Source organism: Haliotis cracherodii, unplaced genomic scaffold (assembly GCF_022045235.1).
Source record: "Haliotis cracherodii isolate W230 unplaced genomic scaffold, xgHalCrac1.p SCAF_16, whole genome shotgun sequence".
In the NCBI taxonomy this organism is placed as follows: domain Eukaryota; kingdom Metazoa; phylum Mollusca; class Gastropoda; order Lepetellida; family Haliotidae; genus Haliotis; species Haliotis cracherodii.
In genome coordinates, this window is record NW_027266271.1 from 26196896 (window position 1) to 26224131 (window position 27236).

At 38.7% G+C, this 27236-nt stretch overlaps 1 protein-coding gene across 1 annotated transcript in view; it reads right to left on the minus strand.

The window, feature by feature from the left end:
- Positions 1 to 213: 213 nt before the first annotated feature.
- The window catches only part of LOC139464011 (26S proteasome non-ATPase regulatory subunit 3-like), a 35155-nt gene continuing 8132 nt past the window's right edge, over positions 214 to 27236 (minus strand). The window contains exons 6-11 of the mRNA XM_071245522.1: positions 27021 to 27124; positions 25674 to 25788; positions 24869 to 25092; positions 23880 to 24035; positions 8866 to 8916; positions 214 to 2034 (exon numbers count right to left, since the gene is read on the minus strand). Of these exons, the coding sequence (XP_071101623.1) occupies positions 1957 to 2034; positions 8866 to 8916; positions 23880 to 24035; positions 24869 to 25092; positions 25674 to 25788; positions 27021 to 27124 (728 nt within the window). The 3' untranslated portion in view covers positions 214 to 1956. The remainder of the gene's footprint in view (positions 2035 to 8865; positions 8917 to 23879; positions 24036 to 24868; positions 25093 to 25673; positions 25789 to 27020; positions 27125 to 27236) is intronic.

Sequence of the window (27236 nt, forward strand, 5' to 3'; positions counted from 1 at the left end):
GTTAATCTGTCATATCATGACACATTAACTTTGGTAATATGAAATAATTGGGTGTTCCTAACATCTTTTGAGTAGTATACTACTTTTTGAAAATCAATACAGAATTAGAAAGTGATAAATGAGCAACAGTATTGTGCATCATATTACATGTAAAGTCACAATACAGCGGACATCAACACATCCCTCCCGGATATAAAACAAACAATACACCTGTACAAGTCAACTTAACTTTATTGTTCATACACCTGCAAGTCTCACATATAATACAAGAAATATTAACATTTTTTGAACGATTCACGCCATAATTAAACATAATTCATAGCACTTGATGGAAAAGAATAACACAACTATATTCCCTGTAACAGAAGTCCTTCAGTTATTCCTGTTAATGAGGAACTGTTTGGGGCATCAAGCACCATTATGTGTATGGTGGCAGAAATAAATTCAGCACTGGTTCATGTCAACATGCTGATAAGTTCAAATATCATCTGGGAAGAAAGTATTTGATATTACACTGAAAACCATTCCCAATCTGAAGTGTGACAAGCCAAAAATAATCTTTGTAACATCTTGTTACCTGAGAAACCGAAGTATTTTATCCTCATCTGTTTGGATTTTTCACGATGGCAAAGGTTTTGTCTATTTGGCTACCTTAAGTTGGGGTGTCCTAAAAGAAATTCAGAGAAACAAGATACCTTCCCATTTTCTTCAGTGGGAGTTCAGTATAGAATTCAAAGTACATACACGGTTCTTATGGTAGAAAATATCTTTACAATTAGCGTAAATGTGAAATACCTCCCATTTATGCATCAACTGTAAATCTTAATGGGTTATATTGGAATAATGCCAGTTAGAACCACATGTTTCTCATACAATTCCAAGAGCTGTCAAGTCAGGCTTATCATGCACATTTTCTTAAGAGCTTATGAACTGTACTGGGTAAACTACAAGAAATGTTTCCTGTAGACTGCATTTTTTATTATCTGAGAAAAAATAGCATTTAAGCTTCTGAGTTTTCAAAATCAGATTGTCAGATGTAAGACAGTTAACTGTATTCAGAAAGTGAATGTGGTACTTTCACCCCAAAATTGTTTTTAGATGTGATGCAGATAAGCAATAATAGAAACACTAAAAAAGACCTTCAAAATCATTTTCAAAATGCTAAAAGAAACCTCCTGCTGCATCAGAAAGGCAAATCCTGTTTCCAAAGTAATATTATTTACACAGTTCTTCTTCTTGGACAAAAAATTATATTTTGCAACTCAATCTAAATTTGATTTTCTTGATTTCAGTGTTTATTCATAATATATTTTTTCAAACAAAGTGAACAATAATGCTCTCCAGTAAATGATGGAACATTCTTTTAGATACATTGAATACAGGCAACATCTATAAGGATGGTATAAACAATGAGAAATGCCACTGTGTTGAAGTGAGAAGAAGTGTCTCATATTTAGACTAAATAGACACGTCCATGAATTCCAGGCAACATTTACGAACTAAACCAGACCTAGATGGCTGCTTCACAAAACAGTCACAATATTACATTCAAGTCAAGATAGTATTTACAGACAAAGCATTCTTCCAAACTGGATCATTCATAAAGACTCATCCGGCTTGGGAAATACATTTTTCTAATAATGTGTCTCTCAACTAAAGAGTCATTCATGGTCCTTATATATATAGTTTGGGTAGCAGATAGTGTGGAAATCTGGAGGCCCAACTGAATAATGATCAAAAGGTTTTAGATACTATGGATTGTGAGAACATAATGTTATGACAGCTTTGTGAGCAAGTAGCCATATGATGCTGATGTAGACAACTTCATGCTTTGTGGCAGTGTTAAACACTTGCAACTAGTCATCAAAAACATGCAAAGGTTGAACACCTTTGGACAATTTATACACCTGCTTCATAAGAGAATATACACATTTTCTTCCCATGGCTCCTATGCCTTCAAGGAAATCCATCAAAGTCTTCATCAGCTATCTCCTTAGCACTCTCCAGCTCCTGCTGTTCCCGCTCTCTACGATCCTGCAAAAAACAAATACAGCAATTGATCTTAGGATTTCAACCAAGATGTAGAGACTGAACGCATCCATAGCTCCTTTAATTTGTTTTTTGGGGGGGCAAAAATACAACCTTTTTGAGTGGGAAAATCAAAATAACAATTCACCATGGTTACTTGCATTCTTTGAGCTTTGACTCTGACACAATCTCAATATAATCAGAAGGAAGTTCCTCTGATGTGACACCTATGGGTGGTTGGGGTGGCAGGGTCCTCAGATCTCTACAGAGAGAGGCATGTTATCAGAGTATAATATTTGATTTGAATGTGGTTTGAATGATCTCTCACCGGAGGTCTTGCTTATGTGGTTGATGGGTCTTGGGGTCTTTGATGTTTGTTTCTCTATTTGAATCAAGGGAACCCATTAATATCTCATTTTTCACAGGAGGGATATGACAACCCTTTCACTTTCATCCTTAAGTTCACTCTTTTTTGAAACACTATCCTATGTCAAGTCTGATGGTGAAAAAATTGCATTACATTAACTGATTTCTTTTTGAACATACATACAATATGCAAATATTCAAAACTGTCTTTACAGAGAAAATAGGTATTTGCTGAAACAATACATGATGGAATACATTTTTATCTGCATCAAATAATATTTTTTCTAGTATCAGCATTTATTAAATAAATAAAGAATAGGAAACATTTGCCCTTTTGACATTGTATGGTTTTATGCTGCTTTTAGCATTATTCCAGCAATATCATGGTGGGGGACACCAGAAATGGGGTTCAAACATTGTACCCATGTCAGGGATCGAACCTGGGTTTTCGGCTTGACAAGCGAACGCTTTTAACCACTAGACTACCCGTCATTAAATAATGAAGGTCAATAAAGGGAGAATGATCCATGGTTTAAGTGTTATATTGCCAGTCTAGAACAAGGCATACATGTATCAGCAAATACCGTGTATGATACCAAGACATTGTCTCTATAATTTGGGCAATCATTACAGTTACTGCCAGAAGATATACCTTGTGAAGACTACTGGTAATTAGGAGACAAAATGAGGGTGAAAGATTTGATCCAAACTTTTTGGGAGTGCCCACCGGTCATCTTTAAGTGTCCAAAATACACCTTCAATATCAATACCAAATCCATAGTATATTTCGCTTTGAGACAAAATGAAAATACTTGAAGTTTAGCATTAGGAAATTGTGTGTGCAAAGGTTCAACAAATATTATACTTTTAGAAACTTCCATTCTATGAAAGACAATCATAGCATGAGTTCAGCTCCACAGCTGTGATTTCAGCAAAGAACTTGAAAATGTGAAACAATTGCTTCTATGATATTATTGATTAACATGGTCCCTTGGTTTTAGAGAGTTACTAGGTCTAATCTTAACAGCCTGAGGTAAATACTCCTCAGCAATTCTATAGACTCTAATTCAGGTTTTCTGACAATCTTAGTCCCTGAGAAAGGCAGTCTATCATCCGCCAGGCCTATGTATTTGGGCCTGGCGGCTAGCAAGAGGTGTCCGGGGCAGGGACGGGAGAAGGAGGCGGGATGTGGGCACAGGCTTCTTATACCAGCAGGGCAGCACACACCATGTAGCCCCATACAAACAGTTGAGTGTACTCATACCATTTGCTTTGGTCATAGCCTATTTGGCTTAGCTGACTACAAGGTATCTCAATCAACTTGGAGTTTGAAAAGTAAATTTGTTATTAGTCTTTCTGATTTTTTTGGCTTTCAAACAAGAGCACTTGGTATAAAAACTACCACCTGTGTCTATGTGGGAAAATGGATAACTGAGGTTTAACAAGAAAAACATATCTTTATCAGTGTTCAAAATGTAGGGGGGGGCTTGATCCCTTGACTTTCCAGCTTCATTTGAACACTGATCTTCTATTCTTGTATGCAATTGCATAGTAGGGCATAGTATGGTTGGAGATAGAAAAAAGCTAGCTTTAATGAAAACAAATGTGTTCAGTCTTTTTATCTTTTGCAACAACATGACTCGATCATGTGTGATACCTGTGCCACACAACATGGCCCATCATATGTGATACCTGTGCCACACAACACAGCCCATCATATGTGATACCTGTGTCACACAACATGACCCATCATGTGTGATTTATAGCCACACAACATGGCCCATCATGTGTGGTACCTGTGTCACACAACACAGCCCATCATATGTGATATATAGCCACACAACATGGCCCATCATGTGTGATACCTGTGTCACACAACATGGCCCATCATATGTGATACCTGTGTCACACAACACGGCCCATCATATGTGATTTATACAACATGGCCCATCATATGTGATACCTGTGTCACACAACACGGCCCATCATATGTGATTTATAGCCACACAACATGGCCCATCATATGTGAAACCTGTGTCACACAACATGGCCCATCATGTGTGATTTATAGCCACACAACATGGCCCATCATGTGTGATTTATAGCCACACAACATGGCCCATCATGTGTGATACCTGTGTCACACAACACGGCCCATCATATGTGATATATAGCCACACAACATGGCCCATCATGTGTGATACCTGTGCCACACAACATGGCCCATCATATGTGATACCTGTGTCACACAACATGGCCCATCATGTGTGATACCTGTGTCACACAACATGGCCCATCATATGTGATACCTGTGCCACACAACACGGCCCATTATATGTGATATATAGCCACACAACATGGCCCATCATGTGTGATACCTGTGTCACACAACATGGCCCAAATTATGTGATACCTGTGCCACACAACATTGTTTTTGACTGATCATTATGTGATACCTGTGCCACACAACACGGCCCATCATGTGTGATATATAGCTACACAACATGGCCCATCATGTGTGATATATAGCCACACAACATGGCCCATCATGTGTGATACCTGTGTCACACAACACGGCCCATCATATGTGATACCTGTGCCACACAACATGGCCCATCATATGTGATACCTGTGTCACACAACACGGCCCATTATATGTGATACCTGTGCCACACAACACGGCCCATCATATGTGATACCTGTGCCACACAACATGGCCCATCATGTGTGATACCTGTGTCACACAACACGGCCCATCATATGTGATATATAGCTACACAACACGACATATCATATTTGATACCTGTGCCACACAACACGGCCCATCATATGTGATTTATAGCTACACAACATGGCCCATCATATGTGATAAATAGCCACACAACATGGCCCATCATGTGTGATACCTGTGTCACACAACACGGCCCAAATTATGTGATTTATAGCTACACAACACGACACATCATATTTAATACATGTGTCACACAACACGGCCCATCATATGTAATTTATATCTACACAACATGGCCCATCATATGTGATATATAGCCACACAACATGGCCCATCACACATGATACCTGTGTCACACAACATGGCCCATTATATGTGATACCTGTGCCACACAACACGGCCCATCATATGTGATACCTGTGCCACACAACACGGCCCATTATATGCGATACCTGTGCCACACAACATGGCCCATCATGTGTGATACCTGTGCCACACAACACGGCCCAATTTTTGTGATTTATAGCTACACAACACGACACATCATATTTGATACATGTGTCACACAACACGGCCCATCATATGTGATTTATAGCCACACAACATGGCCCATCATATGTGATATATAGCCACACAACATGGCCCATCATGTGTGATACCTGTGTCACACAACACGGCCCATTATATGTGATACCTGTGCCACACAACAAGGCCCCTCATATGTGATACCTGTGCCACACAACACGGCCCATTATATGTGATACCTGTGCCACATAACATGGCCCATCATGTGTGATACCTGTGCCACACAACACGGCCCATCATGTGTGATACCTGTGCCACACAACACGGCCCATTATATGTGATACCTGTGCCACACAACATGGCCCATCATGTGTGATACCTGTGTCACACAACACGGCCCATTATATGTGATACCTGTGTCACACAACACGGCCCAAATTATGTGATTTATAGCTACACAACACGACACATCATATTTGATACATGTGTCACACAACACGGCCCATCATATGTGATTTATAGCTACACAACATGGCCCATCATATGTGATATATAGCCACACAACATTGTTTTTGACTGATCATTATGTGATACCTGTGCTACACAACATGGCCCATCATATGTGATATATAACCACACAACATGGCCCATCATGTGTGATACCTGTGCCACACAACACGGCCCATCATATGTGATATATAGCCACACAACATGGCCCATCATATGTGATACCTGTGCTACACAACATGGCCCATCATATGTGATATATAGCCACACAACATGGCCCATCATGTGTGATACCTGTGCCACACAACACGGCCCATCATATGTGATATATAGCCACACAACATTGTTTTTGACTGATCATTATGTGATACCTGTGCTACACAATGTAAACTTGGTGATTTATGATATTAACAATAAGACTGTAAAGGTTGAAATAGAGAAAAACAAATTGTGCAATTAAATATCTTAACTTGTTCGGGCCTAGGATTGTATGAACGTGTTGGTTTAGGTTGAAATTACATAATCTATATGGGATGCTTACTATTTTGACAGTAAGATGTGTCTGAGAAGGCTATGTTCTCTCAAAACGTGTGAGCAGCGGCTGCCAGGGACTATATACAATGAAAATGAAATGGCTCACTGTATTCAAAATTTTATGTAACTTTTTTGTTGTTGTTGTTTTGTCTTTGCTAATCCATGACAGATCAACAGTTCGGTTGGTGGGGGGGGAAAGAGAGAGAAGACAGAGGTTTCCTCCTATAGTATTTGAATCGAGGTACTCCATAAACCTGTAACTTTACGTTTATGAAAAGGACCCCTTGAAATTTAGTTAAATATATTCATCGCGAAATTTAAACAATTTTATGGATATCTTTAACATATTTTCTTATTATGACTTTTGACCAGCCAGTTGATCCACATTAAAACAAAGAAGAAAAGTGTCACCTCAATTTGAACATTTTCTTTCAAATTATTTGGCTCTACAGGATTATTCTTAGTGAACGCACTCTGACATCTGAAGGCTACAGTGAGTGTCAACGCATGACAATGGCATCAAGTGTTATTCAAATGAAAGGAATATAGTCTCATAATCATAAAAACACATTTGAAACCTAATCTTTCTCATAGCACAACTACCAATGTAATGAAGACAAATTATCTCTCTGGAAATGATTGTCTACAACATCGAGGCGAGATGAGCTTTCCTGAAATGGTACCACATTCCTTCCGCTACCAAAGAAAGGCAACCACGATCACAATCAGTTTTCAAGATCATAACACAGTGTACAAATGGTGTTATTGGTACTGAAGTACCTTCTTTATATCTTCACAATAAAGCTGTGATATGGCGGAACATCTTAATCTGAATTGAAAATGATCTTGTAATTACAGTTTCTTCTTTAATATTTCATGAGTGAAATCGAATGGCACATTAATAACAGCTTGAGCAAAAATCATTCACATTTGATATGAAGAGGGTTGTTATCAGTTACAATGTTGGAACAAGAATGTATTTCCCTTCAATAGAAATGACAAGACAGGTGATTGTTGATATGTAAATCAGGGCACATGATCACTGGAGCATCAGGGCATATGATTACTGGAGCATCAGGGCACATGATTACTGGAGCATCAGGGCACATGATTACTGGAGCATCAGGGCACATGATTACTGGAGCATCGGGGCACATGCTCACTGGAGCATCGGGGCACATGATCACTGGAGCATCAGGGCACATGCTGACTGGAGCATCAGGGCACATGATCACTGGAGCATCAGGGCACATGCTTACTGGAGCATCAGGGCACATGCTTACTGGAGCATCAGGGCACATGATTACTGGAGCATCAGGGCACATGTTCACTGGAGCATCAGGGCACATGCTCACTGGAGCATCAGGGCACATGATTACTGGAGCATCAGGGCACATATTAACTGGACTATCAGGGCACATGATTACTGAAGCATCAGGGCACATGCTTACTGGAGCATCAGGGCACATGCTTACTGGAGCATCAGGGCACATGCTTACTGGAGCATCAGGGCACATGCTTACTGGAGCATCAGGGCACATGCTTACTGGAGCATCAGGGCACATGCTCACTGGAGCATCAGGGCACATGATTACTGGAGCATCAGGGCACATATTAACTGGACTATCAGGGCACATGATTACTGAAGCATCAGGGCACATGATCACAGGAGCATCAGGACACATGCTTACTGGAGCATCAGGGCACATGCTTACTGAGCATCGGGGCACATGATCATTGGAGCATCAGGGCACATGCTAACTGGAGCATCAGGGCACATGCTTGCCGAAGCATCAGGGCACATGTTCACTGAAGCATCAGGGCATGATGTCAATCACTGGATTGTCTGGTCACTGGATAGATGTCATATAGCAGGAATAGTGCTGAGTGCAGCATAAAACAACCAACTGTGTTGACACCATTGTCCTGGCAAGAATATAAGGTAAACTGATGATACTTCATTAACAATGCAACTGATGTTATTTTTTTAATGTATGTGTGTTAAACTTTCTTAAAGATTGAACCTAACTTTTAATATCAAAAACAGACTTCCACATAATGTCATGCATAATTGCTGATAAATATGTGAGACATCTGAGATGCCCAAGAACTGAAACACTGCAGCAGGATCTGCAGCAGACAGTGTGAGTAGAAAAGATTCATTGTCAACTCACCTCTGCAGATTCCAGATCTTTGTTGTACGACTTGGGTGGGAATCTCATCGCCTGCAAAAAAAATTAAATAATATGAATGACTTGCTAACTTTAGGAAAATGATAAACACGGATCTACAGTTTTCTGAAAAGACGACATTGCAGCAAATCTGGATCAAAGACAATGCAGAGTTTGTCATGGTCAGCCAAAACTAAACTACAGAGTAGTCCGAAATTGTCTCTCAGTATCAAGTGGCAAAGGCGCAGACAAACCGAAGACGATAATCACTGAGAATCTTGTTAAACCCATGAACATCAAGTCTTGCGAAGCCAAAGGATGTCCTGCCAATTGCAGTGTATTAGATGAATTTGCCCGTTCTAAATCAGTGAAACAAAGTAGGACTGAGTGATTGAGCTGAATGGGGATTAAATCAGCTTGCACAAGCTTTAAAACAATTATTTTACCGTAAATTTCAGTGTAAATTCATGAATGCAGTGTTCAAAAATATTCCAAGCACTAACCAATGTGGAAAATTAAAAACAAGGTAAAAAAAAATAACCAAGTTAAAAGCAGGTTAAATCTTGAAGTTTGTGCCCTTCCTGTTCATAAAGATTCATAACATCCAATATAATTTCTGAATTTCCAGTTTGTTTTATGATACATTCAGGAATTAAGCATTTGTATATTTTCAACTGAAATGTTGGCAGTTAACTTATGATAGAGAATATTTGTCACTGGCTTTGAATAATATTCATCACCACAAGGCGTTTTCTGGAAAAATTATGTTTTTTAGGTGTGCCCTTTAGGCACCAAGAAGTTACTTAAATTGTTCCTTTACAATTTTAACTCTGCCATTGGCATTAAACACAGAGAATTTTTAATGCTGCACACAAAACAATGTGATAATTACACATTTTAGTCAAGGCATTGTGCGGCAAATTCTACTGCATGATCATTGCTAGCAACATTGTAAGTTTAACAGGTTTTGTTTTTTTCATAATGCAGACACACGGTGACTATCAGTCAGGGACCCCTCCCTATAGTATGACATTGTGATCTCAAATCAATTGCTCGGTGTGGTAATTCAAAGAAAGTCCAATTTAAAAAACAAACAAACAACAATGTGTTTTTTTTTACTGTTTTACAAAGTTCTTATACTTAATGATAAATGAATCTGTGTGTCATAGGCACATTGTATTGGTTGGAGGTGAAGTATAATTGGGTTTATTGTCGCGTTCAAGATACTTACATAGAGACATGTGTGCGTGCGTGTGTGTGTGTGTGTGCATGCATGTATGTGCATGCGCACTCTTCTACTAGTCTGGACTAATGCTGATTTTATAGTGCTAGCCCACTGAGATACCATGCCATAGTTGAACATGAATACCCCACTCAGACACTGACTGAGCAAACCAGTCCTGGTTTTAGCCCCTTAAGGTTGAGCGCTAGACAGGGTAACAACAAGTACCATCTTTTAACTTCTTTTGGGATTGAACGTTTTGGTTGGACGTATATTTTAAAGAAAACAATGTGTTATTTTGACTTTGAAAAAATATATAGTATATTCTAAACAAATACATCAAAGAAAAGACTTTTATTGATGACAATTTGCGAATTAATTGAGCAAGTAACTCAAGGGTCCTTAGACCAAATACTCTAGCAGAAAGCCTGAAGTATACCCTTATTTCATCATGATATTGACAAATATATATTCATAATTGTTTTTTTATTGAAAATGAAACTATCAGAAAACAGCTGTCTCACATTACCTTGATTAACACAAACATAGAATTTAAAATTAACATTGAAAACTATCACTCTATTAATTTCACCTGTTACCCTTTAGATCACAGATAAACTGCCTTTCATTCCACAAGGCAACAAGATTTATGTTTTGGCAGGATCATGACGATAATTCACTTTTCCTAATTAATATTATGTTTCAACACAGAAGTGTTACATACATTAATGGGTTTCAATTGAACAACCTTCCTAGGTGCTTAATGAAACTATGGAATTTCAGGACTAAGGACAGAGGATTTCATTATCTATGGTGACAACATGCAAACACTAAGCAATGTTTAAGTGTTTGAATAACATTAGAATTTCCATTCACACGGTGATAAGATTACCTTAAAAAATAACTGGTTTTGTTAACATTTATTCCTATGAATATTCATGAAAAAAAGGTTTTGAGAGTAAATTCACATTTCATTTTTGTCAACAAAACTAGTGCACTGGGTTAGAAATGGATTTTGATTATTTCCACATGTCCTCCCTGAAGTTTACTTGTCTTGGACTAGCAGACTTTTGTTACTTCTAACCCTTATACAAACCATTAACAAGTGCAGCATTTACAAAGAATCATGTGAATTACATCTTTACGTGCAATGTTGAAGCTAATGGGGGTCCTGGAAGAATTCTCCTTTGGTATTTGAATCTCGACACACGTGACCCCCTAATTCTTAAACTTTTAACATTAGGTTTCTGACAGGTCAAGGACTCTTTGATTTCATCATCAATTTCAAACACTGTATGTAAGAGACCAACATGCAATTTCTCACAAGACAGGCATGTACAGGAGAACAGGGACATAACGAACTACAAGGGACCGGAGAAAGCAGTTTATTATATATGTTTCAGATCGGAAACATCCGCCATCTTGGATAAAACAAAACACAATACACGTAATTGCCTCATTTACTTGCATTAGCAGTGATCACTTCATATCATTCAAATAATATCATTTCATAACATTCATTTAATATCAATAAATTCATAACATTTTCAGAACATTGTTTATCAAATATGTATTTAGCATTTTCAATTTACATACATGGAGATGTGTAGTTGGTGGTTTTGCTGTGGCCTTGTTTTGCTGACTGCATTTGTGAAACTGCATAGGTTCAATGTTTGTTTTAGAGACAAGATTAGTCCAATTACAGATTAACATAAATCAAGTTTGACAAGGTTGAATTGTCACCGCTGATTGTGTTGAATTGCCGCTGATTGCATGCAGCCAATTCTCAGTGACACTTGACACTGAATGAGATTTCTCAGTTTGCTAATTAGTGGTATTTGGGCTTGTTGGGGATCAGATATCAGTTCGCTATATATGTTATTTTGCTGAAGAGTGTGTACATAAAGTTTATATGATATTATATTATTATATAGGAGATAAATCGAGGATTTTGTAACAGTTCGTTCGCTCTAACCGTGTTTTATTGTAAATGGTAAACTACCATTGCATCTGCTTGCAATAGCATGACAAGTGTGTGTAAGTAATTCTAACGGTGGTAGAACATGTTGTAAATATATTTGTAGTACTGAACTACTAGTGAAAAAAATATCAAGTGCTGTTGTGGTCAGATTTGAACAACTGTCAACAGCAGAGGATGGACCTTTTCAGAATGCTTTTATAGTGGAATTAGAGTTATCTGCTCTTGTGATGTAGATGAACATTGCAGGCTTGATTGTTCCAGAAACTGGCTTGAACATTTTCTAGAAGGCTGTCTGTATTACCTAAGAGCGACAGGAAAGTGTTTTGAGGCCTTTTTCCACCTGACTTATTTCTCGTCTTATGTATTGATCTGGAAACACCAAAGTCCTGCAAGCTTCCAACACTATGCTGGAATCCAGCAGGGAGACGGGCCCTTTTTCAAGACAATCAACAATGACAATATTTTGAACATTTCATAGTGCATGGACAATACTCCTAGGGCGTGTTACATATTGCTGCTGTCACTTATTTGACCCAGTGTGTTGCCTGTTTAATGTTATACCTCACCCAGTGTTTATATAACTTATTGATTATTCATTGATCTCGTGTGGTCATTTGCTGATTTCACAATTCAGAAAATTCTACATTTGTAAACAAATCATTTAAGGGCTAAACATTTCTGTAACATGGAGCTGAAGGCTGTGAGATTTGTTGAGTCTCCATGACAGGAGAAAATCAGGGTTTTGAAGAAGTCAGATTTGTTAGCTTTAGTAAGTGTTACAGCATTGATGCTAAGCCTTTAATGGGAAAAAGTGAAATTAAAAAACTTGTAAATATTTTGTTGAGGAAGAAATTTTGAATTCAGCATTGACATTGCTAACTGAAGAAAAATCAGAAAGTTCTGAACTGAGAAAGTTGGAAATGGAATTTCAAAGAGAAAAAGAAAGAGTGAGTGAAAATTGAAAGAACTGGAATTTCAAAAAGAAAAGATGAGAGAATTCAAAGAGAAAGAAAAGAAGAGGAGAGAATTTCAAGGAGGAAGAAAAGGAGAGGAGAGAGAAATCAGATTGAGGGGAAAAGAATTGCTAAACAGAAATTTTCCTCTCCAAATGATCAATATTCCTTTGATGTGACTAAAAATGTCAGATTTGTCCTTCCTTTTCAAGAAAATGAAGTTGATAACTTTTCTTGCATTTTGAAAAGGTGGCAACAAATTTGAAATGCCAAAAGACCACTGCACAATGTTATTGCAAAGTGTATTAAAGGCAAAGCACAAGAAGTCATTTCAGCACTACCAGTAGATGTTTGTTCAAATCATAATGAGGTGAAGAAGGCTATTTTGAAGGCAACATTTAGGCAGTCAAAGATCAGGAGTGATGATAGTTATGTAGCGTTTGCTTTGGAACAGAAAACTCTTTGTTTGATAGGTGGTGTTTATTGAAGGATATTGGTCAGAATTATGACAAGTCGAGGCAGCTTAATCAGCTGATTGAAGGTTTCAATTAGTGTGCTGACATAAGGCGAGGTGAGGCGAGGTGAAATTGGGTTTAATGTCATGTGCAAGATTATTGCACTTGAATAGCGCTGTGTGTGTGTGTGTGTGTGTGTGTGCGTGCGTGTGCGTGTGCGTGTGCGTGCTCTAGTTCGGACTGATGCCCATTTATAGTGACAGCTCACTGAGATACCATGCCACAGTTTAACATGAATACCCCACTCAAACACAGTAATCCCAGACTCCAAGCCCACCTGTCCTTGTTTTAGCCCCTTATTGCTGAGCACAAGACAGGGCAACAGTACCATCTTTTAACATCTTTTCATGTGACGAGGCTGAGGATCGAACCCTGGACCTTCCGCTCTCGGGCGGACGCTCTACCACTAGACCACGGAGGCAGTCTGCTGACATAAGGAGTTATATGGATGAACAGTAGGTAGATCAGTTACTCCAGGCTGTAACCTTGGCACATGATTACTCAGTTACTCACAAGCGGAATTTCAGGCAGTATGGCTCCTCTCCAGGAATGGTCAGGGTAAATTCAGGTCAGGAAAGGTCAACTACTTCTCGTCAGACAGGTTCAAATCCTAACAAGTTGGACAGTTCATATCCGGTGAAATCAGATTCCCCAGTTGGTTTGCAACTGGATTCAGGTTGTCGTCAGGTATTCGATGTAGGTTCTGTCGTATGTCAGGTCATTTTATTTCTGATCATCATAATAGTATACCATGTTCAACTGTAATCATACCATGTCAGTTTTATTCCTCAACTCAGTGATTCAGTAAATCTGTCTTTATCATTGAAAACAATTATATAAAAAACAATCCCAACAAAAAAAAGGTTAGATGCATATCATACAGCTAAATGTCCCGGGGTCTTATCATATTGTCATACATCTTCTTCAATGATATACATAACTTTTGTCATCCGCAAAATTCCCAATAACCAGTGAGTTGTTGACGTTTTATTGCAACATTTCAAATGTAAAAAACGAAAAGTGATATTTAGCTCACCTTATAAAGTGTACAGTACTGTAACATGTATTCCAACCAGTACACACACAATGTCCATCCAAATTGCATATACTTATACCGCATCTTCAGAACTTAAACACCAGTCATTATAACACATGAACAACACACATGCAAGCCATGAGAATGCTTGATTCATGTCAGAGATAAAAGCTAAAAGTTCCAACAGATTCAAACCAATCCCAGAACAATTTATAATCATATTCTGACTTTTGATTCTTGTAATAACTGCCATAAATAACAAGCATTGCTACTGTGGACCTTAGTAACTTTACCATTAGGACATCCGTAAACATAAGTGGTGCCACATTAAAAATTACGCCTAGTTTCTAGAATCCATTTCAAACATTGAATGCATCAGGATGATGTTAATATCATGGTCTACATACTCATTACAAGGACCATGATATTCACTGTAATTAGTTGGTGTGAAACGATACATCGTGCACCCATGCATCGTAAGTTTTCAGGCAATGATACGATACACAATATGTTATGATACAAGACGATACACTTGTCAGATACAAGGAGGTGACTGGTGTTGTTTTTTTGCATTTCATTTGTTGAGAATCTCATTATTTCACTTCCTAAACAGAGGGATTAATTAGCATCATTATTCCTCTGACAATTATATATATTTAGTAACCACCTCCTCTACTTCAGTTACATCATATTTTCATTTCAATTAAATCATTACTGAATAGTAAAGAAAATTGAATACACAAAAAAACTTACAGAAACATCATGAATATCACTGGCAGTATAGCAGCTAAATTTGTCCTATCAGCAATTAACATCAACATCCTTGTTTTCCATAATTATAAAAATAGAAACATCATGAATATCACTTGCAGTATAGAAGCTAAATTTGTCTATCAGCAATGAACATCAACATCCTCGTTTCCATAATTATAAAAATAGAAACATCATGAATATCACTGGCAGTATAGAAGCTAAATTTGTCTATCAGCAATTAACATCAACATCCTCGTTTTCCATAATTATAAAAATAGAAACCTTTCAATATTGTGGGGAAAGGAGGTCTGGTCCTTTTTCACTGTAGATGTTTGCATTTAAATATATATCCCTTGGACCATGAGATTCGTAATACAACTGCACACAAACATCCAAGTGAAAATACAAGAATGACTAATTCATGTCGACCGTACCAGGTAGTACGCTGCTATTGAGTCTCTTGGTGAGCCGTCCATGACTGGGATAAAATCTTGCACAAAATTACTCATTGTGTTGCATAATAGTGTTCAAAGAAGTAATGTCAACATGTTTCAGCATGTTCAGTGCACAAAACTAAAAAGAAGAGCTTAAATATTGCACAAACCAACTGAGTGGCAATAAACGTAATTAAACCATGTGTTGTAGGGACAAAACAATATTCCCATTGTGGATAAATAAAAAAACAAGGTAATTAGGTTTACATATGCATCTGCATAATCATGTAGTACTTGTCATGCTTTAGTCCAGCTCATCTACCTTCATAAAGCAGTCCCGGGCAATTCTACTTTTCTGCAACTGTGGAAAGATTCCTTTTCTTTATATCAATCAACACAGTAAATGTTCATTCTTTTCAGGCTTTTCCATAAAATTTGGCCCAAATGCTACCCAAACGTTTAAAAAATGATTCAAACCTACAAAATATGAATCCTGCTATGAAACAAAATTTGAAATAAATAATTCTCACATATTAACATGTTTGTGGTATCACGACTACATAAACCATATTTAAATCTATCCAGTAACAGATATTGGTGACGCTATGGATATTTATTTGTGTGCATAATCGTATGCCTTTTCAAATGATAACTGTTTATAATGACAGATTGGAGAATAATGTTGAAAAATGAGTTTAAATAATAAAATTTAGTGCAGAACATTGGTAATTTTACTGCAGACTGTTGATAATTTTACTGCAGAATTCATCTAGGACTGAAAAAGGGAGAAGAAAAGGGGAGAGGAGGAGGGGAAGAGGTGGAGGGAGGAAGAAAATTGAACAAACATTCCAGTACAAGTTGTAAAATATGTTTTGATATTTCTCATATCTTGCACTCTTTTCTATGGGATGCAATAGACACGCCTTCCCCTATATGGCATCCTGCACAATGTCATCGTCACTGTTGTTGTCTTCGATGGGTTCTTTGTCGGGCACAGTTGCAACAGCAACCAATTCTTCCTTGGTGAGAAGCTCTGCAACTGGCAGGTCATGCAGTCTCTGGGGATACTACATCAATGCTGTTTTCCTTGGTGTACTCATGGAACTTTCGGACAGCATCGGCGTCATTTTCTTGTTGAAATCCCATGAAAATCTTAATCAACGCCAAATGCTGTCCCAATTCCCTTCATCCATCAGTTATTGAAAGTGTTGGCATCCTTCAAAGTCACCATCTTCAGGAATGTGACTGGGGTTCACTGTTCTTTCTACCAACGGACTGAAATCTGTGATAATGAGCCTTGTACACCTTTATTATTCCTTAGCTAAGTGTTTGGATCAGAACAGTGTTCTTTTGGCAATAAGAATGCCTTTATGAGTCCATGTGACTGGGCAGGGCAGTTATCCAATAGCAGGAAAGGCTTCTCCAAGTTTTGTGATCGCAGGTGGTCGGAGAGAGCTGACACAAACTTATGTAAAAAGTTATCTTAATTTTTTTTTGCTGTTATCCACGCATTTGAAGAGGCGCTCCAGCTTGTATTTAATAGTGTACACCTGTCGCTTAGAGTTACTTGCAGTGGTTGTCATGATTGAAATGGTAAAGACTAAAAACATATATTTTATACCCTTCGTAATTAGGCTATTTAAACAATGAAGTTTCAATTGGTTTTTTTTCAGGTCTCTCATTGTTACTCAAGTACTGAACAATTACCATTGTTTCTGTTGTTATTGCATTACACACGGCTGGTTTGAAGTTTCACACGTTATTTTATCAATCACAATAAGCTGACAGAACTATCAAATCAAACAATGCAACATAAGTGTCTTGTTGCCGTGATCTGATTTTATGTGAGAATATTATGCCAGTTCTGTATACATTATATTTTTCACAACTGCAGCAAAAGGTAGAATGGTTACGTTCACATGCAGCTGGATACAATGTATCATGAATGTAGTTGTTTTACAAATACACACACATGAATGGCGACTGGGAATAAAACCTCATCAGTTTATTTGTCACTTTATTTGCACTAACACGCTTTTTATGGAGATTCTTCATGATATTTAGTTATACAAGGGTTACCCCAAGCTGCATCTGGGCTAGCAGTACGTGGAGTAACGTTATGTCGAGGAATCAATGTAGTTGAACAGTTGGGCTACACATTGAACTTGATCTCAAACTAAGGATGAAACGATACACCAATATTCCGATGCATCGCGATACTTGACCAACGATACAATACATGATACACGGTGGTCTATTTATCGATACAGAACGCATATCTTAGTACAATGTTCCCTCGCTATTGCAACCTTAAATATTGCACTAACTCTGTTATAGAGCGTGGTAACGCATGGCTCCCAAAACTTACTTACATTTTAATAAGCTCAAGTTTCTTCACTGACATGATGTTTTTCCCAATCACAAAAAACATCTGTGTGAGCAGGGAACACCGGAAATACCAGTCAATAAATCCGAACTCAAGTACGCAATTCAATCCTATTATTATACTATCTGGTTATAAAAACATGTTCATTGTATATCTGGACTCATGTTTGTAATATAATTTGTATATTTTATTCAGTGTATATATTTGTGGCAACTTGACTATTGTATGTCAACATAACGCTTTCGCAATTGAAATAAATGTGGTGCGGAATTCTCTACAGTGACTGGTCAAATTGTACCATACGTAAAAATATCCTGCAATAGTAATCACCTGTACCAAACTGCTACGCTTATGCTTCTCATAATTTTAATATATATATATAAATAAAATTGCATATAAAGTAACATGATATTAAAATATATTATTCCTGATAAAACAATAATTTCAGATACAATTTCCTCCGACCATTGCATAAAGTTCTTTGAAGTTATATCACTGGGTACTTTTTAACTGAATCTCCGGTAGATTGGGAGAACAAGTGTGTACAGCTGATTGCTATTTCCGGCTTAGTTTACGAGACAATACACACGATAATCTTAAGCTCTGCATATAAAACAATGCTTATGAGAGCAGGAAATACAATTTTGATGGTAAATCATTGTGTCTGGTGATGTTTTATATCAGGTTTCATATTTTTATTGACCAGGTTTGTTATACCTGTTTGTCCACCCGAATTCCCCGAAAGGTTACGATGTTTTTGTAGAGCGCATAACACACAATAAATATGTTTTTTACGCTATGAATCATAAACAACAATTATTCTAATCCTTTGTCAAACTCTGAAGCGTAGATCGTGTTAGGTAGGCAGAACATGTACTGTTGTGTTGGTCATCTACTCCCTTCAACTCCACCTCGGTTAAGAGAGGGTATCACTGTCCCTTGACAATGTTGACATTTTATTTTTTCTGAAAAAGAACCTGAACTATTCAGACTGTAGACTGATGCTTAGTCTCTGAAAATATATAATTTGGACAGAAACCAGTAACTCCATTTTAATTGAAAGTGAGATGGGTGATTCCTGAATCTGAAGAAATTCTAGACTTACTTCATTTGGGACTTTGCATTACCATGATTACAGAAAGAGCTGGGCAGCAGGGAAACTAATTTGGTTCAGGGACTGTGAGACATGGCAACATACAACATTCATCAGGCGAAGGAGGGAATAGTTTGATGTAGAAATCTTCGTTCAGTAAAAATGGCGAACACTACTGAGCATGTGAGTGAGTGAGTGAGAATGGTTTTACGCCGCTTTTAGCAATATTCCAGCAATAATACGGCGGGGGACACCACAAATGGGCTTCACACAATGTACCCATGTCGGGAATCGAACCCGGGTCTTCAGCGTGACGAGCGAACGCTTTAACCACTAGGCTACCCGCCACTACTGAGCATGTAGTCAAAATTTCACTTTATCATATTGCAAGAATTTGGTGCAAAATACTGTAATAGTTCCACCAGAATGACAATGGTTGGCAACTGTCTACTTGAGAAACCATAATTCAATCTCTCAGTGACTCATCTTCATATTCACCTAGTATTCAGATACAAATGGTCTTCACTAACAATGTTAGTAACAATAAGAACTAACACATTAACAATAAGAACTCTGAAGTACTTTTATCTAATTGAATTTTAAAATTAATATATTTTTATTCTAATTGAATTTTAAAATAAACAATGTTGACTCTTGCATACTAAATTTCTTTCTGATTATCTCACAACAGCTGTTAGCATCATTAGTTTTCAGGGATATTATGACATGGAAACTGGCTGTATAAAAATCAGTCAACAGCTATAAAAAACAGTAAAAGGATCTGTTCTCCATCAGACTCAAACTGTTACATTGAGGAAGAAAGGTGCATTTTGGTACATGCTTAGTGGTACATGCTTAGTGTTCCAGCATAGTGTCCAAGATCTTGCTAAAACAATTTCACCACAATCACAACTTAACATGGCTAATTTAAGTTATCAAATGTCCCTTCTGGATAAATTAACAGTTGTGATAATTACAAACTATTTAAAACCGTGATGCAAGGGTTAGGGTGCATGTGTGTATTTGACAATGCATGTACTTCCTATTCATTTACCCATAAGCCCCATGGACTGTCCGCACAATGATCAGTTTTATGCAGTGAGCTTATTTATCTCAAGGAATTTGAAGACAATTTTGTCTACAATAGCTGCAACTAATGCCCTCAGTCACATTAACAACAAACACTGAACATGTTAAAACAAAGCAAACTACGCATTCAGTTCGTAAACAACATGGATTTCAACTAGCTGATTTTGGTTGACTGCATGATTTGCAAAGCATGTGTACTGTTTCCAAATGTTTTCATGTGCTTAATCAAGGTGCTCAAGTGATCTGATGCCATTCGCGAGGTAAGACCCGTTTTATTACAATACAGATGTTGATTTTCGATCAAAACATCTTGACAGGGTGCCACCTTTTTGTTTGAAGCAAATGCAAGTCATATGAGATGTGGAATCTGATTGGTCAATAGGAGGGACAAATAACTGATATAAGCCACTGGTGGAGCTACAATCGAGCCACAAAATTCCAACCAGGTTCGGCAAGGGTATGAATTGGACTTTCATAGTCAGTTAACACTCTTGACTCAGGAAGAAGTGTTCATCCAAACAAAAAAAAGTAAACTTTGTGTCAATATATAATTTGCGCAAACATTTGGGGAACATTTAATTTGGCGCGACTTAAGTCAGATCGAGGCTCTGCGTTGACCTGATCTTCTGGACGACCCTGGGAAGGATTACAGGTGGCAGAAAAGCATATGCTCTCAGTCCTGCCTTGGGAACGCTGAAGGCTTCGTACCGGATAGCAAGGGATCCGGTACTGGAGATAGCGCATCCACAAGGATGTTGTGATAGCCCGGAATGTGTTGAACCTGGAACTGGATCCCCAGATGATCCACCAGGTGAAAGAAACGGAATGTCTGTTGTAGGACCGAGGGTGAGTGAGTCGTTCCTTGGTTCCGTAGACACTAGATGATGGTTATGTTGTCCATTGAGATGGAGGGCCGGGTGTGTCTGAGGGCCTGCTTCCAATGAGCGATGGCCAAGATAAGCGCCTCTAGTTTGAGATTGTTGATGTGTCATAGGCACTGATCAGCGGACCACAGCCCTGGGGCAACCTGTACCTCTAGGTGTGCGCCCCATCCCCGGGAGGCATCTGCGAATAGGCGTAGAGAGGTTTTCAGCCCTGTCAAAGAGACGCCGCCTACGTCATTTCATTCCACCATCCACCACCGGAGATGTGGTTTGAAGTGGTCCGGGACGACGATGGACACAATGGGGTCTTGGCGCCTGATGTAGGGAGCGAGGAACATCTGAACTGGGCGCAGTTGAAGCCTTACCATGTATGTCAAGTCCTGCGCTGAGGTTAGGAGGCCTAGGAGGACTTGCCATTGACGCAGAGTGTGTGGCTGGTGGAGGGCTGGAATCAGGTGTGATTGTACCGGTCCGTGGGTACAGAGAAGAGGTCGAGGTGTGTCTGAAAGAGACCCCCGATGAACTGAAGGCAGAATGAGAGTGTCAATCTGACTTCCTGAGGTTAATCTTCCAACCCAACTGGTACAGGGACCGGAGGGTGAAGTCCCTGTGGCGAAGTAGAGTGACTGTGTCCCAATTATTCGATCTAGACCTTGAACTGAATGTCCCGGAGATGGAGGTACAAGATGAGACGAAGCTATTGACTTGGTAAGCAGTTTGTGTGCGTGTGTGCGTGTGTGCGTGCGTGCGTGCATGCGGTCATATTGGTCCTGGGGATCTCCTAATTTTGCCAGAATCGACCTAGTCTCCAACCTACTGGCCAGTCGACAACTTAAAAAGGTGGGAGGTCCCAGTCGTGTGTGCCTGGTGGTTCACTTTAAGTCCTTGCGGTCCCCACTTCCTCCCTTCAAGTGGCTGCAGTGGGACTGGCATTAGCCCAAGGATTTGCCTTTGCCTCTACCCCTATAGGATGAGGTGGAGCCCCGCCCCCAGGGCTGGAGAATGTTGCGTAGCGACTGGTAGGAGCCAGACTGGGACGAATTAAAGGAGGCTGGCTGTGATACCCTAGCCAGGGCCTTGAGAGCAGTCTTATCTTGGGTGAAGGCTGAAACTCGGGAGTGGGTCTTGGAGACCTGTCCGTTAAATAGGTCTGAGTAGGACCAGGGTTGACAAAGTAGGTCTCTTTAATTCTGGGTCCCAAATCCGACACAGCAAGGTAGCCAAGACGGCGCATGGTTGTAAGTTCAATCAGAGCAGCTTGCATATGGGAGCACATAGAGTACATTTTGTGTTTTTCAAGAGTACAGTTATACTGCTGTTTTGACGTCACAGTGCACTATAACATGTGCAATCAATCTAACTTTGTGACGTCACAATAAGACGCATAACATTGTGTGGGTCAGGCTACACCACATAAACAAATAAGTATTGTAGTGGCAGTAAAATGTACAATAACTGTATAAAATAATTCAATTTATAAACATATGCTACAATACTAATAACAATGTGACCCAACATACCGTGCAGTTCCTTCCCTTTATATGCACACTGCTTTACTGCACATCTTGTGTTATGGTCATGGCAGGAGTAGGAGTTTGTGTGCTTGTTTTGCTGTTTGCAAATTTGGTCAATGAAAATATTAAATTTCCGAAAAAACATCACAAGACATGATGATATACAAATTCCAATGATTTGTGTACACTGTTCCATAAGCAGAGGTTAAGAAATGACTAACTTCAGCATGGATTTGTTGATATGCTATTTCCGGTGTTACGTGCTCATGTAACCAAATAAAATCAAAGCATTGTATGTGAGTATTATGCACACACTGGAAGTCCAATATTGTATTCCAGTATTTTACTCAAGGAATACATTTATGTAGGGAGACCCTTTCCCAGGTCGATTGTATGCAACTGTTTATCTGGTTACATACTACCGTAGTATGAACACCCTGTACCCCACCCAAAATAACGCCTGTCCGCACTATATTTTCAAAAGGCATTGCCCGAGAACCATTTCTAATATTTCATTAAGCCTAACTATACAATATTTACTACATATTGTCACATATATATACCCTTTACTTATTCTACCTCTGAAGTTTCTTATCAATGTTCCAAGAAATGCCAATCTTACTGAAACAAAACTTTGGAAATCAAAAGAGCCTTGTACTAGTAGATCTACATTCATTAGTAGTTGGGAGATACTGCCTTGACCCCTATCAGTCTCCACATGTTTTCTCTCCCATTCCTACTATTTGGGATCTGAAAACATTTCCTTTTTGGAAGGCACACATGATCACTGGTCAAAGGGAGATAACCCACAGAGTAGTTGACAATTCAAGCTCATAATTCTCGTGTTGGTTTATGCTGCTTTGGACAGTATTTCAGTTATATCAAGGTGTAATTCTGAGATAAGTTATGCTTATTTCAGCTAAACTGAAAACTCACCTCACCTCAACAGTTAATACTTCATAACTTAATGGAATGATGTGATAAAACATGTACCTTTTACATTAAGAGACATTCTGAAACCAAGAGGCTATTTTGAAAATGAACTTGGAAATTTCATACTTGAACCCAAGCTTTTGGTGAAAATAATTAGCCGATAATTTACATGATAAAAAACATTTTATAATAAAATAAAATAAAATATCCATCACAATGCTTACCTTTACAGAATTATTGTGTATATCTAGGCAGAAGCTGATTCGTTGATGGAAAGCAGCCATGGGTTCTTTCGTCATGTACACATTACTTGTTTCTTTAGACTGAACATAGCCCTTCTCATGATCTATCGTGGCCTCGATCACACCATCTCGGATTGCCTGGAAGGAGTCAAGTATTATATATCATAATTTAGTGCTTGCTGACTAGGCTGATGTATGTCATCGTATCCCAGTTGTGTAGATTGATGCTCATGTTAATCATTGGATTGTCGGGTCCAGACTTTAGTATTTACAGACCGCTGTTATAGAGCTGGAATATTGCTGAGTGTGGAATTATACAACAAACAAACATAAAATAGTGCATAATGAGTCAGTTGGGTTTAATGCCACTTTGAACAGTATTTCAGTTATAGCACAGCGTATCAGCTTAATGTGGGAGGAAACCCTGAAGTGAAGCAGGTCTTCCCCACTTGAATGGGTATGGTGCTGACAGACCTAGAAGCAGTCAGGGCTAACTGGGATTCAAACCCACAATCATAGGTTCCTGGCATGACCAGGAGACGCAACACTCCACAGTGGAGAGAAACATACTAACACATAAACATTAAGAGCATTTCTTCATGCGGAAGTTGAAGAGGACGAATTATTATCTTATGATCTCAATGTTTAATTGAATAAAAATCTATATCACAGGAACAGATAGACCTCTCATTTCCACTTCTAAGTGTTGGTGTATTATACACCTACCAATACACTTTTCTAATGCTGCCATAGAGATTATTTGAACTCTTATAATTCCAGATGGGAATTAAAATTAAATTCAAGATGCTTTGTAAACTTTTCCCCTTGAAAATTGAAGCCAATGACACTGCAACTCTGTAATAGGGAGTCAGTGGAGGAAAAAACATTTAGACATGACTGATGTTTTATGAAATGTTTTCATTCATATATGGACACTAGTGACATTCAACAACAAGGTAAAAAATAACTACCTTGGCTACGATATATTCTGCATCCTCTGGACTGTCTAATGATAGTTTCTGTGCAATGTCTACTAATGATATTCTGGAATAGGATAAACTGATCATCCGCACGCCCGTTTTGATGACGTTGTGACGGAGTCGGATGATAAGTGTGTATGTGTCTTCAGCTTGGAACTTGGACCCAAACTTAGCTAACATTTCATTGAATTTAGGAAGGTTTCCATTCCTCACAGCTGAAAAAAAGAAAAGAAAAATCAGTCATACTCAGCAACATATTTGTCTATGTTATAGAAACACTGATTGGAAACTAACATACATATACAAATGATAAAAAGATGATTAAGAATTTTAGCCTGAATGACCTAGATAACATATATAGGTTTACAATGATATATATCTTATGATTTACTGGGTGAGAAAAATATAAGCATTATTAACATGCATAAATATTTCTTGAAACATGTCATTGATACATTCATTGAAATTACAATCTCTACAGTGAACATGGTATAAGGGAGATCATTCAATTTCAAACTTACAAACAACAACTGAGCATAGTGATAGGTGACTATTTGGTTTGTTTGTTTGTTTGTTTGTTGACATTTGTTATAAATACTGCAGAGCTATTGGACTGGTAGAATTTAAAGTGAACTTATAATGATGTCTGTCAGTTATAACCGAACCCAACTTGATAGATACCTGAATCAATGTGCATTGTGAATCTGGCTAAAGCACCAGTAGGATTTCCTGAAGATGTCAAGGACAATCTTACTCTTAATTAAACTGACATTCTTAATAGTCAAGCTGTTAATACCTTGAGTCAGCTGGAAGTATGGAGCCAGTGTTTTCCTCATGGAAGGCTGCCGAAATGTGTACCTGTCTGGAATATCACCCAAAAGAAGTTCTACTGTGATTGCTAGCTTCTGCACCTGAAAAGTACAATAAAGAAAATCTGAAAACAAGTATGTCACATCGCATAAACCCTCACATACTCAGTCTTGCATATGTGGCAGTTGGTGTTATTGACCATGATAAGAGCTGGCTATTTGATTTCAACTGTAATAGTTTTAGGTGTGTGTAAAACCGATCACAACAAACTTCAACAAATTAGTATATTCTTATCCTGATACCGTACAGTGCTCTTTCTTTCTTTCTTCGATCCTGAGACACAGGACCCCAAAACATGCCTCTCCACTAGAGGGTGCTATCTACAGGTCACCAATTAGAGTTACCTCTCCTTGAGCCTCACTTTCCTCTCATCTGAAAGCATGAACTTCAGATGGTGAAGGTTGGATGGGCCTTGTTATTGTATTTGGTTAAATATGGGTGTTATCCACCCATTCATGAGGGTGTCGGTCGAACTACAGTTTCGAGGGGTCTAAGGCATGAATCTCGCCAATGTGAAGCTGTGACTAAAGCAAAATTTTCTGTGTGAGATACTGTATTGATGATTGGTTGGTTGGTTTGTTGTTTAACACCGCACTCAGCAATATTCCAGCTATATGACGGCGGTCTGTAAATAATCGAGTCTGGACCAGACTATCCAGTGATTAATATCATGAGCATCGATCCACGCAATTGGGATCGATGACATGCATCAACCATGTCAGCGAGCCTGACCACCCGATCCCGTTAGTCGCCTTTTACGACAAGCATAGTCACCTTTTACGGCAAGCATGGGTTGCTGAAGACCTATTCTACCCCGGAATCGTGTATTGATGACTCATCAGGAATTGTAATCCCATTAAGTAGATCCATGCCATGATCCCATGCAGGAGGTCTAAGGTGTCGTTGCTGATCCTTAGGGGAGATCTCTGGAGCTCTACTAATTCTATGAGACCTGCCTGCTGCTTGAAGAGAGTTGATAGTACCTCCTTACAAGTACAACAAATAATCAGCTGAAGCCTTCATAGGATACATTCCCTTCTATCTACAGTACTGTAAACGAATCCCACTTTGCAAAATACTCTACAATAGAATTACGATGTGCCTTAATTATTGCCTGATCAGTCATCAAAGAGAAACCTTAGGTCATTAGTGCATATTGTATTGTGGGGTGTGGGGTGTGGGGCGTGGGGCGTGTGTGGGATGTGTTGGGTGTGTGGGGTGCGTTGGGTGGTGATCAACAATGATCAAGAAACCAGCTGGAAACAGAGCTTACTGTCTGTTTGAATCCAATAGCACTTTGCTGTGGAGCTTTCCTCATAGCCTGTAAGAGGTGTCGGTGGGCTTCAGAGTACTCAAGCTGTGCTGCCTTTATCCTACCTGCAAACAGAAAAACAGTGTGAGAGAAGGTGAAAGGAACTGTGACCATTCACATGCCTTTTACTTCAACCACATGTCCGCTGTGGAACAATAAACCATATGCTCTTCACAT